We start from the raw sequence: 23,271 nt of genomic DNA on the forward strand, positions 1-23,271 counted from the left end.
CATAACCATTACAAAGGATCAGAAGTCTAGAGGCTTACTCAATTTTAACCCTCTTATTTAAAAAAACCCAGAAGAAAATAAATCAATGGCTACAGAGGGACTTATCTTTAAAAGGTAGAGTCCTAATAACCAAGGCTGAAGGTATCTCTAGACTAACATATGGTGCTCTATCTTTATATCTTGACCGTAAAATAAGCAAGGAGATAGACCAGATGCTTTTCAACTTTCTTTGGAGAAACCGTACCCATTACATTAGAAAAACTGTTGTAATGAACACTTATGAGAATGGTGGACTGAATTTTCTGGATTTTACTACTTTAAATAATACTTTCAAGATCAATTGGATAAAACAATTCCTAAGAAGACCCACTTCTATCTGGAATTTTATTCCTCATCATGTCTTCTCTACTTTTGGTGGCCTTAACTTCATGTTGTTTTGCAATTATAATATTGACAAAGTTCCAGTGAAACTTTCTGCTTTTCATCAGCAGGTTTTCTTGTCATGGTCCTTAATTTATAAACACAATTTTTCTCCACACAGATATTATATATGGAATAATCGGGATATATTGTATAAAAATACCTCTGTTTTTAGAATATTGGTTCAGAAATAATATCCTATTGGTGAGCCAACTGGTAAATGCAGAGGGTCTTTTACTCAGTTATAAAGAATTCATCACTTTACAAGGTCCCTGTAACACCTAAAGATTTTGCAATTGTTTTAGATGCCATTCCCTCAGGTGTTGCTATGTTATTCAGGAACATGTCAAGACCTGACCCTCAGAGCCTACCTTCTATTGACCCTGTTGACTCATCAGTAGGAAAGATTTGTTTCTCTTTTGGTCCATTCAACAACAGAGCGATACGATCCTTGTTTCAGCAGGATGTTGTATCTATACCTTATGTCATGCCTTATTGGAATGGATTTATTGATAATATCTGTTGGAAAAAAGTTTGGATGTTGCCACAAACATACCTACTTGTTAACAAAATTAAGGACGTTTCCTTTAAAATGATTCATAAATATTATCCTGCCAACCACTATATGAAGAAGTTTAAGGAAAACATCAACTCAAATTGCTCCTTTTGTAATGACCACCCAGAAACAGAAGCATCTTTTTTGGCATTGTATGCATGTAAGAAAACTGTGGCAAGACATCAGTAGGTTTATAATTTAACACATTTATGAAGATTTTACACTATTGTGGAGAGATGTACTGTTTGGATTCTTTACATACAATAGAAATAAGCGGAAACATTTTTATGTAATTAATTTCATTATTCTTTTGGCCAAATTTCATATACACAAATGTAAATTTACAAACAGAAAACCACATTTTCGTATCCTACAAAAATAAATTTAACTGTATTTTAAGACGGTTAAATGCTCTACTAACAAAAAAGCTGTTAGAATTGTAAGTATATGCATGTCCCTTAAGGTCCTTGTGTAATTGTAATGTGATAATGTACCCAGCTCGATTGTCCATTGTTTGTAATCTATGTATGCTTGTGTTCCCTCATGTGCTTTATGTATTGATTTGTTGTTAATAAAAAAATGTAAAAAAATGTAATTTAAAAAAAAAGAAAAAAGATACCTGTGTCGTTTACAGTGGAAGCAAATAAAGCATTGTGTGGAAAACAGGCCAAGCACAAGCTAGCGAGATCCCATTGGCTCGTTGAATTAGGTATTTACATATTTCAGAAGAGGAACGCCTTATCTGTGAAGTTCGCATGTGCAGAAACTCAATTCGACGTTGCACTCCAAACAACGCAATTGTTTCAAACTTTCGCAAAGTGTCATGCCTATAAAACGTAGTGCACTGTGCATTGAGATCAGATGTTTCATAGATGAGAAAATTAGCAGAATGTTGGCCCAGTATCACCTAGTTTATTTTATTTTTTTAACAACAAATCAATACATAAAGCACATGAGGGAACACAAGCATACATAGATTACAAACAATGGACAATCGAGCTAGGGGGTACAATATCACATTACAATTACACAAGGACCTTAAGGGACATGCATATACTTACAATTCTAAAATATCACCTAGTTCCATCCTCAGTTTACCAGTACTCGCGACAAGACTTCCTCTCAGTACCATATTTGGTGATGAGAAAACGTTCTAAACGGAACCTTTCGTTTTATAGCAACCGTGACGTATATGGGTTTACCCCTTCTGTCTGTGGTTTAGTCACATGACACGGTCAGGAAGAAATTCAGACCGAGTGGTACTTGTCATACAGCTTTTTAGTTTTTCTGAGACGTTGTTTACCATCCACATTCCTTGGTGGGCGTAAGAAGGATATTTACAGAAACATTTGCTGCCCTCTGATATGGGTAAGATGTAATCCAATCGTTTTATATGGAGGAATTGTCAATTTTCAAAGATATCCGTAGATGGTTAGATAGGGTAGCTAACGTTAGCTACCCTAAGTGACATCGATATTCAAAGCGAGCAAACCTGTGCAAACCTTCACGACACATCCTACTGACACATCCTACGAGTTCATTATTAAGATAGTTATGCACATCAAGAGTGAAGTTAACTAGTGATTGTTTTATGTTGTGAAGCTAACAGCTAGATAGCTACCAGAGTTGTTATAGCTGGCTGCTATGTGGATTTAGCTAGGTAAGTTACTAGCTTGTTGTTTGGCCTCCTTTCAGCGTCCTGGGATTGGTATTGAAATCTTCCCTGTCAATTTTCTCTTGCCATTTCCCATTTATGTCACTCCCTTTCCATGTAGAAGTCATTTATAAATTGTGTTAGCTACCTTTATGATTTTTGAAAGTATTGAAAGAATAGCTAGCTACGTACAAGGCAGCTAGGTAGCTAAAATACTTTTACTACTTAACGTAGATGGCTAACATTAGCTAGCTAGCAAAATACAACCATATTAGTTAGACCTTGCACAAAAACTTGGATTAGCTAGCAAGCTAGCTACCTATTCCCTAAAACAAACAATACCTAGCAAATGTACTAGTCAGCATTTGAGTTTATAAGAGCAGTAAGCTAGCTGATTTATGTAATGTCAGATTTACTGTTTGCAGTTATGGAATTTGTGGTAGCTTCTGAACTTGACTTAATTGACTGTGGTTGTGGGGTAGTTAAGAAACCAAGGGAAGAGTCATTGCCTTGAATCAAGCAATTAAGCAGGTTACAGTAGCTAGTAAATAAATGAGGTGAGGGGGACAGCCCTATTTTGAGACAATCTTGTTCTGGTCCCTGTGGGACCCATTGTCATTCCAAACATGTTATCAAACAGGCATTAACATTTAGTCTAAAGCATTTGGGTTTTTTGCAATATCCTATACATTTGTCATTGTTTTCCTACATTATTTTCAATTCACGATCACTGCATTGATGATTAGCAGATATAGGATTTTTTTAGACTGCTCCAACCTGCTTTAGGGCAATTCCATTGTAACAGATGCAGACTCATTATTTTTTACTTTAACATGTATGCCAATCAAAAACGAATGATTGCAAAGTTAAACAAACCATACAACTCTATGCACCAGTATAATTATGTTATTCTGTACCTCTACACAGCCAATGTGTAAATGGCACACCCAACTACCTCATCCCCATATTGTTACTTATCATCTTGCTCTTTTGCACCCCAGTATCTCTACTTGCACATCATCTGCATTTCTATCACTCCAGTGTAAATGCTAAATTGTAATTATTTAGCCTCTATGGCCTATTTATTGCCTTACCTCCCTACTCTTCTACATTTGCACACACTGTACATAGATTTTTCTATTGTGTTATTGACTGTATGTTTGTTTGTGTCTTACTCTGTGTTGTTTGGTCGCACTGCTTTGCTTTATCTTGGCCAAGTCACAGTTGTAAATGAGAACTTATTCTCAACTGGCCTGCCTGGTTAAATAAAGGTAAAATATATATATTTTTTACTTTGCAATGATTGTTTCTTGTTTCAGTGGTGTGGACAGTACCCATGCTATATTATTAGATATGAATTAACTTGTTGACACAGTTAGCAGATTGCAAGTTGACACTGGTTTTACATGGTTACGCCGTGCAGATGACCAAACTGGCCAACCCTCGATGACAAGGCTACTTTAGGCTAAATCTGACAATTGCCTTAGAAAGTCGCATGTGCATGCATTTCAAATCAAATGTATTTGTCACATACACATGGTTAGCAGATGTTAATGCAAGTGTAGTGAAATGCTTGTGCTTCTAGTTCCGACAATGCAGTAATAACCAACGAGTAATCTAACCTAACAATTCCAAAACTACTACCTTATACACACAAGTGTAAAGAGATAAAGATTATGTACATAAAGATATGAATGAGTGATGGTACAGGACGGCATAGGCAAGATGCAGTAGATGGTATCGAGTACAGTATATACAAATACATATGAGATGAATAATGTAGGGTATGTAAACATTATATTAACTAGCATTGTTTAAAGTGACCAGTGATATATTTTACATCAATTCCCATTATTAAAGTGGCTGGAGTTGAGTCAGTGTGTTGGCAGCAGCCACTCAATGTTAGTGGTGGCTGTTTAACAGTGATGGCCTTGAGATAGAAGCTGTTTTTCAGTCTCTCGGTCCCTGCTTTGATGCACCTGTACTGACCTCGCCTTCTGGATGATAGCGGGGTGAACAGGCAATGGCTCGGGTTGTTGTTGTCCTTGATGATCTTTATGGCCTTCCTGTGACATCGGGGGGTGTAGGTGTCCTGGAGGGCAGGAAGTTTGCACCCGGTGATGCGTTGTGCAGACCTCACTACCCTCTGGAGAGCCTTACGGTTGTGGGCGGAGCAGTTGCCGTATCAGGCGGTGATCCAGCCCGACAGGATGCTCTTGATTGTGCATCTGTAGAAGTTTGTGAGTGCTTTTGATGACAAGCCAAATTTCTTTAGCCTCCTGAGGTTGAAGAGGCGCTGCTGCGCCTTCTTCACGATGCTGTCTGTGTGGGTGGACCAATTCAGTTTGTCTGTGATGTGTACGCCGAGGAACTACCTACATTTTCATTTCTTATTATGTAAAAAAACAGGTTTCCTGAACCTAAATTAAATCTACTTGCTTGAATTATCTTGGCTCTGCTTTGGACACAACTCTGCTTAGTGAGTAGACAGAGGAGATGTTAGTAATCTAGCTAAAATACTTGAATAGCTTTTAGACTGCTCAACAACATTAGGCTACCTACATATGCCTATGCTTACATAATCTAGGCTATACTGTCATCCATAATCCCAAATGGCATAGTTTTTTTTTTTTTACAGGGAACACATAGTCTGTAACTCAGTTACCTATGAGCCCCTAGGTCTAACCGCTAACCATTGACACCAACCAGGGTCTGAAACTATCGCTTACTCATGATGTACCAGTTTATGTAATCTGGTAATCCAGGAGGGATTACATTTTTCCTGTCCTTCTGATTTAGCTGTTACCACCACATGGCTTCTCAACCAGTATCCCAGCTCTATTGTAAGAACAACAACAAGGCAGTTGAATAGCCATATTTGTATGCCAAGGCTACTTTCTGTACTGCAAAATGCTCAATGTTAGCATTTTACTTCCTTGTTTTGCTTAAGTCTCCATGGGTTTGTTATAGTGTTGTAGGCATAAGTGCAGGAGTCTGTTTAAACATTCCATCGGGTACAGTAGGATGTAAACCAGGAAACTTGTACTATAGATAAACCCTTATGTAAACCAGGACACCTGTGCTATAGACAATCCCTTATGTAAACCAGGACACCTGCACTATAGCCGTGTTTCTTGTCTCTTAATGTTTACATGTGATGTCACGTTTTCTTTCTTTGCAGTTCATGTCATAGCCAAAGCATGCTGCATTGTTAATGGCTGAACTATGAAGGCACAACTTCAAGTCACTGGTGAGTTTTGACCTTACTATTCATATTTTTCATTATGTGGCGGACCTCAGGAAGAAGCTGTCATCATGGCTTCAGATAATCGGGATTCTACTAATATCCTAATTGAAATAATAAGCCACTGACACCCGAAGCTGTAGAATGCGCTTTTTAATGGGACTGGCGGGTGCTTGTTCTCTATAGGCCTAGCTGATGGTACAGACTGTGAATTCATCAAGTATTTATGGAATAGATGGAATAGAATAACTTTATTTTCTTATTTTTTCAGTGGTTGAAATATATATCAATAACAAACATAGTAGGATCTACAGTAAACCAACTAGGCTAAAGAATCGTTCTAAACAGAGGTAGTGCTTAGGCTACAGTGGTGGGTCAATGAGGCAATGTGAACATGGATCTCACATTTCCGTTCTGTGGTTTATTTCTATGGCTAACTTCCGTGACTTATAACAGTGTTAACTAGAGTCTCTTACCATGACATGATTTGTGTATATTATGGCATGCAGTTCTGTCGGCCAAACTGAAGGAGAACAAAAAGAACTGGTTTGGCCCCAGTCCGTACGTGGAGGTGGCTGTGGACGACCAGTCGAAGAAGACGGAGAAATGCAGCAACACCCACACCCCCAAATGGAAGCAGTCACTCACAGTGTAAGTAGCTACTTTAATACCTATTTGCATTTCAAGTCAAATGTTATTTGTCACTTGCGCCGAATACAACAGGTGTGGACTTGACCGTGAAATGCTTAATTATGAGCCCTTTCCCAACAATGTAGTAAAAAGAGATTAGCTAACAAAATGGAAGTATTAACATAATAAAATAACAGTAATGAGGCTATATACAAGGAGTACCAGTACCGCGTCACTGTGCAGGGGTACAAGGTAGTTGAGGTAATATGTACATGTAGGTAGGGATAAAGTGACAAGGCAATGGGATACATAATAAACTGGTGTGTGTGTGTGTGTGGTGTCAATATGCATGCATGTCTTTATGTGTGAGCTTATGTAGTGTGTGGGTAGGGTCCAGTGAGTGTGTGTCTAGAGCCAGTGCAAGAATGTCAATGCAAAATAATATATACATATAACACAATTCCGGGGGTCAATGCAGATAGTCCGGGTAGCCATTTTGATGAACTGTTCAGCAGTCTTAAGGCTTGGGGGTAGAAGCTGTTCAGGTCCCAACTTGGCGCTCTGGGACTTCTTGCTGTGCGGTAGCAGAGAGAACATACTTTGACTTGGCTGGCTGGAGTTTTTGACCATTTTTAAGGCCTACCTCTGACAGCGCCTTCCTCTGACAAATTTATATTTGCATGTATATTCATTTTGCATATAAGCCTGTAGTGCATTTCTCATTCATAGTCTTGGACTAATACGCATGTTCAGAGATTCTCCATGGAAAGTGTTTCTTAGTCCGTAGGTGTAATCTGTATCTGGGAAACTGGCCAACGGTGATCTCGTTATTGTTTATGTGGATAACTCATTCCTTTATAATAGTGTAATTGTTTAGGTCTGTCACCAAGAATTGCATGTCGTCTCCTCGTCTATTGTTGTATAGCCTACTAAGTACAGTAGTGAAACCGTAAACAAATGTTTTCCACCCTCTACACAGAATTGTCACACCTTTCAGTAAGCTCATTTTCCGGGTATGGAGTCATCAGACGCTGAAGGCCGACTTCCTATTGGGCGTGGCCACATTGGACATGAGTGAAACCCTCAAGTCCAATGATATGAAACGTGAGTTCATTCTCTTCTCCTGATGAGGCACGGAGCAGGTAGTATTAAATGTGATTATATGAAATCTCTGTGACTTTTTGATAGCGGAAAAGTGTATAACAAGATATACAAGAGCTTTGCAGTAAGTGGTTGTCATATTTACAAATAGTCCTCTGAAATATAACTGATGCGTGCCACTGCACTGTAGGGAGAAGAGGAGCAAGTGGTGGCTCTCATTCACGCCACTTCTTACTATACACTACATGACTATACACTACATGACCATGCTCGTCGAACATCTCATTCCAAAAGCATGGTCATTGATATGGAGTTGGTTTCCACTGCTCCAGAGTCCAATGGCGGCGCGCTTTACACCACTCCAGCTGACGCTTGGCATTGTGCGTTGGTGATCTTAGGCTTGTGTGTGGCTGCTCAGCCATGGAAACCCATTTCATGAAGCTGCTGACAAACAGTTATTGTGCAGACGTTGTTTCCAGAGGAAGTTTGGAACTCTGTAGTAAGTTTTGCAACCGAGGACAGACTATTTTTCCGCCCTTCAGCACTTGACGGTCCCATTCTGTGAGTTTGTGTAGCCTACCACTTCCGTTGTTGCTCCTAGACATTTCCAATTCATAATAACAGCACTTACAGTTGACCAGGGCAGCTCTAGCAGGGCAGAAATTTGAAGAACTGTCCTGTTGATAACGTGGCATCCTATGACGGTGCCACTTTGAAAGTCACTGAGCTCTTCAGCGAGGCCATTCTACTGCCAATGTTTGTCTATGGAGATTGCATGACTGTGTGCTCGATTGTATACACCTGCCAGTAATAGGTGTGGCTGAAATAGCTTAATCCACTAATTTGATGGGATGTCCACATACTTTTGTGTATGTTGTACTGTTACTCTAATCTTTAAGGGATAGTGCAATTTTGTTATTTCAATTTGAAGGAAGTTGAAGAAATAGTAGAAAAATAGCAGTGGCTTCTAACTGAATATAGGTAAAACGAGTGTGTGATAGAAAAATTACGTGTTTACCTGGTTTGTTTGATATTAATAGGAGGACATTTCTGTTCTGTTTAATTCTGTGTTTCTGTAAAGAGATGCTTTCCACTCTATCTTCCTGCAGTTAGTCTGCTGGCGTTCCATAGACAAGATGACGTGTGTGTGTGTGTGTGTGTGTGTGTGTGTGTGTGTGACCTGCGATAGAGAGCCTGGAAGAGTTTAGAACAATGCCTCATTGTCTCTTCTTCCTGGCATCTGGGAAAATAAGCCGGGTTGGGGTTAAAACACCATCCTGTGTAGATAACCAAGGTGGCTTGTGGGAGATGGAACCAGTCGGACTAAGCATTTTTCGGTCCTATATAGTATCAGTTTTTTTTTCATTTTCATTTAGGTTGCTCAGCTGTTGGGCTGACTGGTTTCATTATTGCAATAATTCATTGATATTGTTTAAAGATAATTGTTTGAAGAAATGACATTCTCTCTCACTTGAATAGAATATTCCACAAGTGTCCCGCGCACTGAATTTGCTCCCAATTATCACCTTTAAGATACAGGTAGATAAGGTATACTTTATTAATCCATACTAGGTATACTTTATTAATCCATACTAGATATACTTTATTAATCCATACTAGGTATACTTTATTAATCCATACTAGGTATACTTTATTAATCCATACTAGGTATACTTTATTAATCCATACTAGGTATGTTTTATTAATCCATACTAGGGATACTTTATTAATCCATACTAGGTATACTTTATTAATCCATACTAGGTATACTTTATTAATCCATACTAGATAGAAATGTGTCTTCTGCTTTTTTCCCAGTCCCTCTGATATAAATATATATTTATAAACTGGGTGGTTTGAACCATGAATGGTGATTGACTGACAGCTGTGGTATACCCAGGGTATGACACAACCATTTGTTTTTCCTGCTCTAATTATGTTGGTAACCAGTTTATAATAGCAATAAGGCACCTCAGGGGTTTGTGGTATATGGCCAATATACCACGGCTAATGTCTGTGTATGGGCACTCTGCTTTGCGTCGTGCTTGAGAACAGCCCTTAGCCGTGGTATGTTGGCCATATACCACACACCCCCTCGGGTCTTGTTGCTTAAATATATATAAAAAAATATATATATATAACACACAGTAGGTTGTAGAGGCTGGAGCAGAGGGTAGCCGCAGTACAGCGCCCAGTAAGCAGTTTATTGACAACGTTTCGATCTTCACCAGGTCCTCAACCTGTTTTTTTTGTTTTTTTTGCAGTACTTCCTTAGCCCAGCACCTACATTTCTTTAAGGATGTGCATTTGATCAAAGTTTTCTAAAGTTAAGAACTCCTCTCACCTAGGTTTTAATTGGACACGCATTGAAAATAACTAACAACAACCAGGACACTCTGCCCTCTATGGAAGAGTTTAACACTCCTGCTCTAATCCACTACTTCATGTCTGGTATTCTTTGTGAGGCGGCTCTCGCCTCCGCTGGAATGAGAGGCGGCTCTCGCCTCCGCTGGAATGAGAGGCGGCTCTCGCCTCCGCTGGAATGAGAGGCGGCTCTCGCCTCCGCTGGAATGAGAGGCGGCTCTCGCCTCCGCTGGAATGAGAGGCGGCTCTCGCCTCCGCTGGAATGAGAGGCGGCTCTCGCCTCCGCTGGAATGAGAGGCGGCTCTCGCCTCCGCTGGAATGAGAGGCGGCTCTCGCCTCCGCTGGAATGAGAGGCGGCTCTTGACTTTTAACTCAAGCATGTGAATGGGCTTACTTTGCCAATAGAATGAGTCCTTTCAGTCATGGTCGACGTGCTGCCCATGTGACCCTCAAAGATATATTCATGAATTCCTGCACTACAATCAGGGGTCAAAGACACACAGAAGTGCCCCTCCTATGTAGGTGACCAAATATACTACTGATTAAATAATAATATTCACTGAGTGTACAAATCATTAGGAACACCTGTTCTTTCGATGAAAGACTGACCAGGTGAAAGCTATGATCCCTTATTGATGTCACTAGTTAAATCCACTTCAATCAGAGAGGTTAAAGAAGGATCTTTAAATCTTTAAATTCTAAAGACGAATTGAGACATGGATTGTGTGCCATTCAGAGGGTCAATGGGCAAGACAAAAGATTGAAGTGCCTTTGAACGGGATATGGTAATAGGTGCCAGGCGCACCAGTTTGTCACACTCCACCATTTCCCATGTTTATCAAGAATGGCCCACCACCCAAAGGATATGCAGCTAACTGGGAAGCATTGGAGTCAACATGGGCCAGCATCCCTGTAGAACGCTTTTGACACCTTGTAGAGTCTATGCCTCAACGAATTGAGGCTGGTCTGAGGGCAAAAGGGGGTGCAACTCAATATTAGGAAGGTGTTGCTAATGTTTGCTATACTCTGTGTATATGGTCAATACATGCATATCGTGCAGAGGCCATCGCTATTCAGGAACACAAGTTATATTTCTGATATTAGACGGGATACATCAAGGCTAGAATTCAAGCTGATCCATCCATGTTTACACTCTTTGTTTATAAACTAGCATCTACACGTGTGTCTGTATGTCTGTCAGTCTCTGAGGTGGTGCAGATCTTACAGCTGTGTTCAGACCAGGACAACACAGACGTGGTGGGAGACCTGTCCATCTGTCTGGATGGCGTGCAGGTGGACCCAGAGACCTTTGCCTCTGCAGAGAGGATCCATGGTGAGGATTAGGGATGGGCAGGGTAAAATGTTTTGTGTATACTATTGGTTATTCCAATTACAGTTTTTTTCGGAAGCAACTGAAAAGGACATTGTACATAATTTTACTACTGCACTTGACGTACTCCACAAGCAATAAGCACATTTTTTTGTTGTTCATTTTGTCAATGCTTATAAATATAACCTGCTAAATAGTTGCATTTGTACATTTTGAGTACAAACCTTTGAGTACTCAAGTAGTCGCGCCGATCCCAATTTGAGGATGATGTGATTAATACATTTCACTAGATGAATTGTATTCTGTTTGGGTTTGAATGCTTGATGTTGATGGTTTTCTTTTTCAGCAGCCACTGCTCCCAACAGGGACGTGAGGCAGAACGAAGATGGAGGCAACAGGTATCATGTTTAAATAATACTATATTGTATGTCTTCTGTAAGTTCTCTGAGTGAACACTTGACTTTTGGGGGGGGGGGATTTAGTGTGAGTCGGCAAAATACTTTTATGATATTACTCAGTCACACTAGCATATCTTCTGTCCATTGTGAATACTAGAGATGGGCACCGATATGTCAAGTTTAAATCTAAGTTAATTGCATTTTTCCCTATATTAATATATCGTTTTACAAAACACATTGCAACTGTCTCGGCACTGGGATGTCCAGAGAACTGCTTGCTGATCTTATCAAAGGACTTTAGGATCAATTATTGATCCTAAACAATGTACTTTCTTGGTAAGGAAGAAGGGGGTGGACATTTTTTATTTTTCATGATAACTCTTGACAGTATGTAAATACTTATATTGTGTTCATAAATGTTTTTTGATTAGATTTAGTTTTGTAGTGTCCTGTTTGCTGATGTCAGTGATGTGATCCTCCGGTATGTGTGTATTGTAAAATAAGAGTACTAGTGGGGGTGGTAGTAGTAGTAATGATGGTAGCAGTAGTAGTGGTAGCAGTAGTAGTAATGATGATGGTAGCAGTAGTAGTGGTAGCAGTAATGATGATGGTAGCAGTAGTAGTGGTAGCAGTAATGATGATGGTAGCAGTAGTAGTGGTAGCAGTAATGATGATGGTAGCAGTGGAAGCAGTAGTAGTAATGATGATGGTAGCAGTAGTAGCAGTAGTAGTAATGATGATGGTAGCAGTAGTAGTAGCAGTGGTAGCAGTAGTAGATAAAACGTTTTGACCACCAAAAAGTAGGAGGCATTACCTACAGCCAAAACGGCAAACAAAAAGTAATTGACTGTGTGCTGCATGCAATTTATTTAGACTTTTGGTGATGTCATACCCGCCAGGTCCAGCAGAGACACGTCACCTTCCAGTGACTCTACAGAGGACTGGGTGATCATCCCCAATGGCCACGAGATCAACTGCACGGGGTCTCCTGCCCCATCCCCAGGGGGCTCCAAGTCCACACGCCCCCCCAGACCTGCTCGTCCTCCTCCACCCACCCCTCGCAGACCAGCCGCCTCCCCAGGTGGGCACCACGCTAAGAAAGGCCCTAGACATACCCTAGCAATTCCATAATAATACAATACAAAATACCACAATACTATAGTAATACAATAGATAACCATAGAGGTCTCTGACAGAACTATTGAAAGAAATTCCTTTCGTGTGTTGGTGTGCTAATGCCAGGTCCATCTATTGCCTTCTCATGTAATGAAACGTTCATGTTTTCATTCCACTCACTATTCAAGCCATTTTGTGGAATTGAATGAAATGCAGTCCAGATATGCTATTCAACACAGATATGCTATTCAACACAGATATGCTATTCAACACAGATATGCTATTCAACACAGATATGCTATTCAACACAGATATGCTATTCAACACAGATATGCTATTCAACACAGATACGAACCTCCTCCAGCAGCTCCACCCCAAGACCATAGCTAACCTTTTCTCCTCCAGCGTCCACTAGCAGCTCCACTCCCAGCGACGTGAGCGAGCCCCCGGCTTCAGACGGCTCCTCCTCAGACCCCCCTCCGGAGAACGGCGCAGAACCCCCACCCCCACAGGCAGCCAGCACCAGCGGACCGGAAGCCATTGGGGCACCCCCAGCCGGAGGGCTCCCCCAACTCGGCCCTGTCAGCAACGGCCCACTGCCACCGGGGTAAGTGGACTAGGCTCCTAACCAGATGTGTATCATGAGCAAGTAAAAAAAGAATGCTCCCAATCAATCTGACAGCCCTGACCAGCCTGTCCATCGAAAATGTGCGCATGTGTTCATCTTCATATCCAATTGTATTTGTCTCATGCGCCGAATACAACAAGTGGAGACTTTACTGTGAAATACTGATACGAGCCCTTTCCCCACAATTCAGTTAAAAAGTAAGAAAATGAACAATTAGATCAAAAGAAACTAGTAACACAAAATAACAATAATGAAGCTTTATACAGGCTACATACAAGGAGTTCTGAGTCAGTGTACTGGGGTGTGAGGTAGTTGGGGTGATTGAATGAGGTAATATGTACATGGTTTGGTTAGGTCTTTAGCGTCATGTGTATGTATGTATGTAGGTAGGGGTTCTTTAGCGTCATGTGTATGTAGGTAGGAGTTCTTTAGCGTCATGTGTATGTAGGTAGGAGTTATTTAGCGTCATGTCTATGTAGGTAGGGGTTCTTTAGCGTCATGTGTATATGTAGGTAGGGGTTCTTTAGCGTCATGTGTATATGTAGGTAGGGGTTCTTTAGCGTCATGTGTATATGTAGGTAGGGGTTCTTTAGCGTCATGTGTATGTAGGTAGGGGTTCTTTAGCGTCATGTCTATGTAGGTAGGGGTTCTTTAGCGTCATGTCTATGTAGGTAGGGGTTCTTTAGCGTCATGTGTATATGTAGGTAGGGGTTCTTTAGCGTCATGTGTATGTAGGTAGGGGTTCTTTAGCGTCATGTGTATGTAGGTAGGGGTTCTTTAGCGTCATGTCTATGTAGGTAGGGGTTCTTTAGCGTCATGTCTATGTAGGTAGGGGTTCTTTAGCGTCATGTCTATGTAGGTAGGGGTTCTTTAGCGTCATGTCTATGTAGGTAGGGGTTCTTTAGCGTCATGTCTATGTAGGTAGGGGTTCTTTAGCGTCATGTCTATGTAGGTAGGGGTTCTTTAGCGTCATGTATATGTAGGTAGGGGTTCTTTAGCGTCATGTCTATGTAGGTAGGGGTTCTTTAGCGTCATGTCTATGTAGGTAGGGGTTCTTTAGCGTCATGTCTATGTAGGTAGGGGTTCTTTAGCGTCATGTCTATGTAGGTAGGGGTTCTTTAGCGTCATGTCTATGTAGGTAGGGGTTCTTTAGCGTCATGTCTATGTAGGTAGGGGTTCTTTAGCGTCATGTCTATGTAGGTAGGGGTTCTTTAGCGTCATGTCTATGTAGGTAGGGGTTCTTTAGCGTCATGTCTATGTAGGTAGGGGTTCTTTAGCGTCATGTCTATGTAGGTAGGGGTTCTTTAGCGTCATGTCTATGTAGGTAGGGGTTCTTTAGCGTCATGTCTATGTAGGTAGGGGTTCTTTAGCGTCATGTCTATGTCTAGGGGTTCTTTAGCGTCATGTCTATGTAGGTAGGGGTTCTTTAGCGTCATGTCTATGTAGGTAGGGTTCTTTAGCGTCATGTCTATGTAGGTAGGGGTTCTTTAGCGTCATGTCTATGTAGGTAGGGGTTCTTTAGCGTCATGTCTATGTAGGTAGGGGTTCTTTAGCGTCATGTCTATGTAGGTAGGGGTTCTTTAGCGTCATGTGTCTAGGGGTTCTTTAGCGTCATGTGTATGTAGGTAGGGGTTCTTTAGCGTCGTGTATATGTAGGTAGGGGTTCTTTAGCGTCGTGTATATGTAGGTAGGGGTTCTTTAGGGTTCTATGTAGGTAGGGGTTCTTTAGCGTCATGTGTCTAGGGGTTCTTTAGCGTCATGTCTATGTAGGTAGGGGTTCTTTAGCGTCATGTGTCTATTCTTTATCATGTGTATATGTAGGTAGGGGTTCTTTAGCCTCATGTATATGTAGGTAGGGGTTCTTTAGCGTCATGTCTATGTAGGTAGGGGTTCTTTAGCGTCATGTGTCTAGGGGTTCTTTAGCGTCATGTCTATGTAGGTAGGGGTTCTTTAGCGTCATGTCTATGGGTTCTTTAGCGTCATGTCTATGTAGGTAGGGGTTCTTTAGCGTCATGTCTATGTAGGTAGGGGTTCTTTAGCGTCATGTCTATGTAGGTAGGGGTTCTTTAGCGTCATGTGTATGTAGGTAGGGGTTCTTTAGCGTCATGTGTATGTAGGTAGGGTTCTTTAGCGTCATGTGTATGTAGGTAGGGGTTCTTTAGCGTCATGTCTATGTAGGTAAGGGTTCTTTAGCGTCATGTGTCTAGGGGTTCTTTAGCGTCATGTCTATGTAGGTAGGGGTTCTTTAGCGTCATGTGTATATGTAGGTAGGGGTTCTTTAGCGTCATGTCTATTACGTAGGTAGGGGTTCTTTAGCGTCATGTCTATTATGTAGGTAGGGTTCTTTAGCGTCATGTCTATGTAGGTAAGGGTTCTTTAGCGTCATGTGTCTAGGGGTTCTTTAGCGTCATGTCTATGTTGGGGTTCTTTAGCGTCATGTGTATATGTAGGTAGGAGTTCTTTAGCGTCGTGTCTATGTAGGTAAGGGTTCTTTAGCGTCATGTGTCTAGGAGTTCTTTAGCGTCGTGTATGTAGGTAGGGGTTCTTTAGCGTCATGTGTATATGTAGGTAGGGGTTCTTTAGCGTCATGTCTATTATGTAGGTAGGGGTTCTTTAGCGTCATGTCTATTATGTAGGTAGGGGTTCTTTAGCGTCATGTCTATTATGTAGGTAGGGGTTCTTTAGCGTCATGTCTATTATGTAGGTAGGGGTTCTTTAGCGTCATGTGTATGTAGGTAGGGGTTCTTTAGCGTCATGTCTATGTAGGTAGGGGTTCTTTAGCGTCATGTGTCTAGGGGTTCTTTAGCGTCATGTCTATGTAGGTAGGGGTTCTTTAGCGTCATGTGTCTAGGGGTTCTTTAGCGTCATGACTATGTAGGTAGGGGTTCTTTAGCCTCATGTGTATGTAGGTAGGGTTCTTTAGCGTCATGTGTCTAGGGGTTCTTTAGCGTCATGTCTATGTAGGTAGGGGTTCTTTAGCGTCATGTGTATGTAGGTAGGGGTTCTTTAGCGTCATGTGTATATGTAGGTAGGGGTTCTTTAGCGTCATGTGTATATGTAGGTAGGGGTTCTTTAGCCTCATGTGTATGTAGGTAGGGGTTCTTTAGCGTCATGTGTCTAGGGGTTCTTTAGCGTCATGTGTATGTAGGTAGGGGTGCTTTAGCGTCATGTCTATGTAGGTAAGGGTTCTTTAGCGTGATGTGTCTAGGGGTTCTTTAGCGTCATGTCTATGTAGGTAGGGGTTCTTTAGCGTGATGTCTATGTAGGTAGGGGTTCTATGTAGGTAGGGGTTCTTTAGCGTCATGTCTATGTAGGTAGGGGTTCTTTAGCGTCATGTCTATGTAGGTAGGGGTTCTTTAGCGTCATGTCTATGTAGGTAGGGGTTCTTTAGCGTCATGTCTATGTAGGTAGGGGTTCTTTAGCGTCATGTCTATGTAGGTAGGGGTTCTTTAGCGTTGTCTATGTAGGTAGGGGTTCTTTAGCGTCATGTCTATGTAGGTAGGGGTTCTTTAGCGTCATGTCTATGTAGGTAGGGTTCTTTAGCGTCATGTCTATGTAGGTAGGGGTTCTTTAGCGTCATGTCTATGTAGGTAGGGGTTCTTTAGCGTCATGTGTGTGTATGTATGTAGGTAGGGGTTCTTTAGCGTCATGTCTATGTAGGTAGGGGTTCTTTAGCGTCATGTGTATGTAGGTAGGGGTTCTTTAGCATCATGTCTATGTAGGTAGGAGTTCTTTGGCATCATTCATGGGTTTTAATGTGTGTGTGGAGTTGACTGTATGCCCTATATAGCCTTCTGTATTTACCCTGCATCGTGCTAATGTGATCTTTAAGGTTGCAGTGTTTTCCCCTGTATGCATTTAGCTGCGGTGCAACTGCCCAGTACTTAACGATTACAAGCTTAACCATAACACGATGCAGCCACCACTATGGTTGAAAATATGGAGAGTGGTACTCGGTGATGTTTTGGATTTGCCCCAAACATAACACTTTGTATTCAGGACAAAATGTTCATTGCTTTGCCACATTTATTGCAGTATTTAGTGCCCTGTTGCAAACAGGATGTATGTTTTGGAATATTTTGTATTCCGTACAGGCTTCCTTTTCACTTTGTCAGTTAGGTTAATATTGTGGAGTAACTACAATGTTGATGATTCATCCTCAGTTTTCTCCCATCACAGCCATTAAATCCCTGAGCAGATCTCCGGCATCTGAGTTAGGAACAACGCCTGTATCTTTATAGTGACTGGGTGTATTGATACACCATCCAAAGTGTAATTAATAACTTCACCATGAGGTACTCATTCAAAAATCATGTTGAACACTTATCATTGCACACACAGTGAGTCCATGCAACTTATGTAACTTGTAAAGCAAATCTTTCCTCCTGAACTTTTTAAAGCTATAACTAGACTGGAGGAAGAGGGGGAGAAGACTTGTATTTTTATTTGATGTACATTTTCAGGATGGTTAAACAAGATGTACACCTAAACAACTAAAACCAGATATGAAGTAGATAGAAAAGATACTGAAGCAATACATTTTTTAATTAGATCTGAGAATTAACAAATCACCAAAATAAAAACTAGACAGTCAGTTGGAATTTCAGATTATCCATGTAATTGGTATGTTCTTTTAATGTTTTAATCACTCAGATAGCGTTAGACATGGCAAAATGTGTAGAATTGCAGGAGATTAACTTTGAAACTGCAATTTCTCTCAGCCACTTGAGGAAATTGGCTATAAAACTAACATTTTCTTTCTGTGTCCAAGAGGGCCTCTACAACTGTGCCATTGGCCACACCCACCACTATGCCCATTACCACACTCCACCCCCGCTACCTTTGCCACCGCTGCTGGAAAAAATCCTAGGGTAAACACTGAGGTTGTAAGGAGTTCGATGCTACACCTCTTTGTAGAGTTGACTTAATGTTTAACTCTGTTGGTAATGAATAGCTGTTGACACTTCAATTTGATATTTCAAACCACCTCTCAACCACTAATAGATGAGACTTGACAATTTCACTCATTTTGCAGTCAGTAGAAAAATATTCTTAGTCTAGTCGGCATTAGTCTCTTAGTCTAGACAGCATTAGTTTGTTAGTCTAGGCAGTATTAGTTTGTTAGTCTAGGCAGATCATTGACAAGATCCTCCCATGTAGTTCTGGGCTGATTCCGTACCGTTCTCATGATCATTGCAACTCCACGAGGTGAGATCTTGTATGGAGCCCCAGGCCGAGGGAGATTGACTGTTCTTTTGTGTTTCTTCCATTTGTGAATAATCGCACCAACTGTTTTCACCTTCTCACCAAGCTGCTTGGCGATGGTCTTGTAGCCCATTCCAGCCTTGTGTAGGTCTACAATCTTGTCCCTGACATCCTTGGAGAGCTCTTTGGTCTTGGCCATGGTGGAGAATTTGGAATCTGATTGATTGCTTCTGTGGACAGGTGTCTTTTATACAGGTAACAAGCTGAGATTAGAGCACACTCTTAAAGGGAGTGTGCTCCTAATCTCAGCTCGTTACCTGTATAAAAGACACCTGGGAGCCAGAAATCTTTCTGATTGAGAGGGGGTCAAATACTTATTTCCCTCATTAAAATGCAAATCAATTTATAACATTTTTGACATGTGTTTTTCTGGATTTTTTTGTTGTTATTCTGTGTCTCACTGTTCAAATAAACCTACCATTAAAATTATAGACGGATCTTTTTTTTGTTGTTGTGGGCAGATGTACAAAATCATCAGGGGATTACATACTTTTCCCCCCTCACTGTATACACACATATAGACACACATACTGATATAGATATACATACTTTTTAAAGAATATATCTTTATTATTCCCTGCAAACCCTACCACCCTTCCCCCAACTGGAGTAAACTAATAAACAATAACACTTAGGCTTCTACCTTCAGTTTCTACATATTTTACACATTTTACAGACACAATCTATTTTACAATAGTTATATTTAGTTTGTTTTTAGTCCTTCCTCTATTTCTGATGTCCATCCAGTTTGATTTCTATTTGTAACTGTGCTATTTCACATTTCTGAATCTATATACATTTTACAGACTCCGTATGTTTTACATTGGTTATCTTGTTATTAGTCCCTTCAGCTCCATTCAACCCCTCCCATCTATCTCTCAACATCATCCATTTTGGATTTCTATTGGCCATATATTTTTCAACTGTGCCGTGATGCTTCACAAACGGATTGAACCTTTCTATTCTCATAGCTTCTACACATTGTAAATTGAAAATAAACAATTTTTGCTAAAATAATAATTATATTATTGATTGATTGACTATGGCTTTTCAAATCACCCAGTATTGCTATCTGCAACGTTGATTTATAATAATAATAATAATATATGCCATTTAGCAGACGCTTTTATCCAAAGCGACTTACAGTCATGTGTGCATACATTCTACGTATGGGTGGTCCCGGGGATTGAACCCACTACCCTGGCGTTACAAGCGCCATGCTCTACCAACTGAGCCACAGAAGGACCACTATTTAGATGCACTATTGTAAAGTGGCTGTTCCACTGGATGTCATAAGGTGAATGCACCAATTTGTAAGTCGCTCTGGATAAGAGCGTCTGCTAAATGACTTGAATGTAAAAGTAGTTCTAGGCAAATGTTGCAATTCTTCAGCCATTCCTGGACCTGTGACCAAAAACGAGCTACAAATGGACAATACCAAAATTATCTAATGACTCAGCCTCCTCACAGCAGAATCTGCAGAGGTGGGAAGATTGTATCCCCCATATATATAACATTCTATTGGTTGCAATAATTTTATATAGTCATTTAAATTGAACAATTCAAAGTTTTGAATACGGTGGCGTTGTTTTGTGTATCAATTCATAAACCATGTGCCATGGAATGGGTACATCGAAAATCTCTTCCCAACTATTTTGCAATTTATATGGCACAGTTGTCCGTTTTTTGGTCCTTAAATGAAATTGGTATATGTTTTTATTTATCACACTTTTCTTTAACCATTTATGTTCTTTAATACAAGGCCGACATACAAGTTCCTTACTTTTTTCCCCCTTCTTTACTTGCCTCTTCCATGTTTGTGGTAATGCTGCAGTTGGTTGTAATTTTGGGTAGGGCAGACATTTCCATATGTCTGTGTTAGCTGTATGTGTGACAACTCCACCAGTCCTATTTATGATATCATTCACAACATTTTTTCATTTTGATCATTTAGTATATTTGAGTTTAACCACAATATTTGTTGTATTATTTGTTCTGTCTTTTCAGGTGGATTAAACTGAAATTGCAACCAACTTTCTGAGGCTTGTTTAAAAAATAATGATATTTTGGAGATGATTTCCTTTTCAAACAACCAAAAGTGAGCAGGTGTAATCTGAATAAAGGGAAAAAGGCCCTTCTTGAACATAGGATGAGACATTCCTACCAATTTACTAGAGAACCAGTTTGGATTTAAGTATAACTGGTGTATGACTGATGCCCTTAGTGAGAGGTCTATTATATATAGGTCTAATGCTTTAATATTTTATTTTTTTTTATTTTTTTTTTACCAGGCAAGTCAGTTAAGAACATATTCTTATTTTCAATGACGGCCTGGGAACAGTGGGTTAACTGCCTGTTCAGGGGCAGAACGACAGATTTGTACCTTGTCAGCTCGGGGGTTTGAACTCACAACCTTCCGGTTACTAGTCCGACGCTCTAACCACTAGGCTACGCTGCCGCCCCAATTTAATAATTTCTGCCCTCCAAATTCATATTCGTTATATAAATAGGCCCTTTTAATTTTGTCTTGCTTGCCATTCCAAATCAAATGGAATATTTTTTGTTCATATAATTTAAAAAGCAGGTCACTAGGTGTAGGCAAAACCATAAGCAAATGGGTAAACTGGGATATGACTAAAGAGTTAATCAGGGGGATTTTTCAAATAGACAGGTATTTTCCTTTCCATGGTAGCAAGAGCTTATCTATTTTTGCTAAATTTCTATACAAATTTACTGGAGTGAGATCATTTCTTTCTTTTGGGATTTGTATACCGAGTATGTCCACATCTCCGTCAGACCATTTAATTGGTAAACTCCATGGTAATGTAAAATTAGCATTTTTTTGTGGTTTTAATCCAGAGAGGATAGCAAAAGTATCTAGATCCTCTGAGGCCGAGATTCTAATTGTGTTTTTAAAAGAAAAGATTAATCATCAGCGTACAATGACACCTTAGTTTTTAAGCCACGGATTTCTAATCCCTTAATATTATTGTTTGATCTAATTCCTTAATATTATTGTTTGATCTAATTCCAACAGCTAACATTTCAATGGCAATAATAAATAGATATTCCGATAGTGGACAACCTTGTTTTACTCCTCTAGATAGTTTAAAACTTTCTGAGATGTAACCATTATTTACCATTTTACACCTAGGTTTACAATACATACTTTTAAACCATTTTATAAGAGATTCCACAAAATTAAAATATTCTAGGCATTTGTATATAAACTCCAGTTGTACTTTATCAAAAGACTTTTCAAAATCAGCTATGAAAACCAGGCCTGGTGTCCCAGATATTTCATAGTATTCTATTGTTTCCAGTACTTCCAGTCTTATATTATCTCCAATGTATCGTCCATGTAAAAAATCTGTCTGATTAGGATGAATAATATGACTTCCTTTTTAATTCTATGCACCAAGCATTTTGCTAGGATTTTTGCATCGCAACACTGAAGTGTAAGAGGTCTCCATTTTTTTTAAATGGACTGGATCTTCACATATACCATTTGGGTCCTGTTTCGGTAATAATGATATCAGACCTTCTTGTTGCGTGTCTGATAATCTACCATGTATATAGGAGTGGTTAAAACATGCTAATTATGGTCCTATGAGTATATCAAAAATACATTTTGTCTACTTCAACTGGTATGCCATCCAGCCATGGAGTTTTCCCATCCTTAAAGGCCCCAATTGCACCAAGAAGTTCCTCCTTTATATTTTGGCCTTCACTTGAGTCTTTCTGTACAGATATTAATTTTACATTATTATTAGGGGGAAAAAAACATAATTTGTTTCAGTTAGTGGAGATGGAGGAGACTGAAATGAAACCATATTCTTAAAGTACTTTACTTCCTCTTTCAAAATATAATTTGGTGAATCATGCGTGACTCCGTCATTTGTAACAAGTTTTAATAAAACAATTTGGTAGCATTTCTATATTGAAGATTGAAAAATAATTTGGTGAATTTTTCCCCATATTCCATCCAGTTCGCTTTATTTTTATAATATATTACACTGGATCTTTCTGGAATAAGTTCCTCCATTTCTTTTTGTTTTTCCTCTAACTTATTCTGTGCCTCTATGGTACAGTTTTTGTTGTTATCTAACTGTACTGTTAGTCCTTCAATTTCCTTTGTTAATATGGACTCTTTTGATCTAAATTGCTTTTGTTTTATAGATGAGTACTGGAATGCATTGCCTCTAAAGGCACACTTAAGTGTCCCATACAACAAGGGGATCTGCTGTACCTATGTTATGTCTGAAAAAGTCAGTTATAAATTCTTCTGTTCTAGTTCTAAACAATGTATCATCTAGTAGGCTTTGATTACATTTCCAATATCCTCGCCCACGTGGAAATTCTGTAAGAGTAATATATATGCCAATTATGTGATGATCCGACCGCATTCTGTCCCCTATCAACACTTTTTAAACCTCTGGTGCCAGAGAGAATGGTATAAGAAAGTAGTCAAGGCGACTAGCTTGATTATGCCTCCGCCATGTATATCTCACTAGGTCAGGGTAGTTAAGTCTTCATATGTCCACTAATTCCAATATATCCATGAC

The 23,271-nt window shown here is 39.9% G+C and overlaps 2 protein-coding genes and 1 long non-coding RNA gene across 5 annotated transcripts in view; 2 read left to right on the forward strand and 1 right to left on the reverse strand.

Annotated features, from left to right (window-relative positions):
• The window catches only part of LOC118400604 (N-terminal EF-hand calcium-binding protein 1-like), an 83,614-nt gene extending 81,505 nt beyond the window's left edge, over positions 1-2,109 (reverse strand). Inside the window, exon 1 of one of the 2 annotated variants that reach the window (XM_052473998.1) lies at positions 2,038-2,109. Coding sequence is in view for 1 of the 2 variants with exons in the window: in XM_052473997.1 (XP_052329957.1) it covers positions 2,054-2,063 (10 nt within the window). In the remaining variant the exon portion in view is untranslated. The remainder of the gene's footprint in view (positions 1-2,037) is intronic. The other variant, XM_052473997.1, reaches the window with a different exon arrangement.
• A 99-nt stretch (positions 2,110-2,208) lies between these two features.
• LOC118399717 (E3 ubiquitin-protein ligase Itchy-like) overlaps positions 2,209-23,271 on the forward strand; it is a 41,891-nt gene continuing 20,828 nt past the window's right edge. The window contains exons 1-8 of one of the 2 annotated variants that reach the window (XM_052473995.1): positions 2,209-2,344; positions 5,812-5,880; positions 6,384-6,525; positions 7,484-7,608; positions 11,171-11,302; positions 11,646-11,697; positions 12,597-12,778; positions 13,219-13,420. In XM_052473995.1, the coding sequence (XP_052329955.1) occupies positions 5,856-5,880; positions 6,384-6,525; positions 7,484-7,608; positions 11,171-11,302; positions 11,646-11,697; positions 12,597-12,778; positions 13,219-13,420 (860 nt within the window). In that variant the 5' untranslated portion in view covers positions 2,209-2,344; positions 5,812-5,855. The remainder of the gene's footprint in view (positions 2,345-5,811; positions 5,881-6,383; positions 6,526-7,483; positions 7,609-11,170; positions 11,303-11,645; positions 11,698-12,596; positions 12,779-13,218; positions 13,421-23,271) is intronic. The other variant, XM_052473996.1, reaches the window with a different exon arrangement.
• Positions 15,582-19,726, forward strand: LOC127910389 (uncharacterized). Its single transcript, XR_008074644.1, has 3 exons — positions 15,582-15,708; positions 15,892-16,009; positions 17,164-19,726. It is a non-coding gene; the product is annotated as an uncharacterized LOC127910389 (long non-coding RNA).

This window comes from Oncorhynchus keta, chromosome 21 (genome assembly GCF_023373465.1).
Source record: "Oncorhynchus keta strain PuntledgeMale-10-30-2019 chromosome 21, Oket_V2, whole genome shotgun sequence".
NCBI lineage: Eukaryota > Metazoa > Chordata > Actinopteri > Salmoniformes > Salmonidae > Oncorhynchus > Oncorhynchus keta.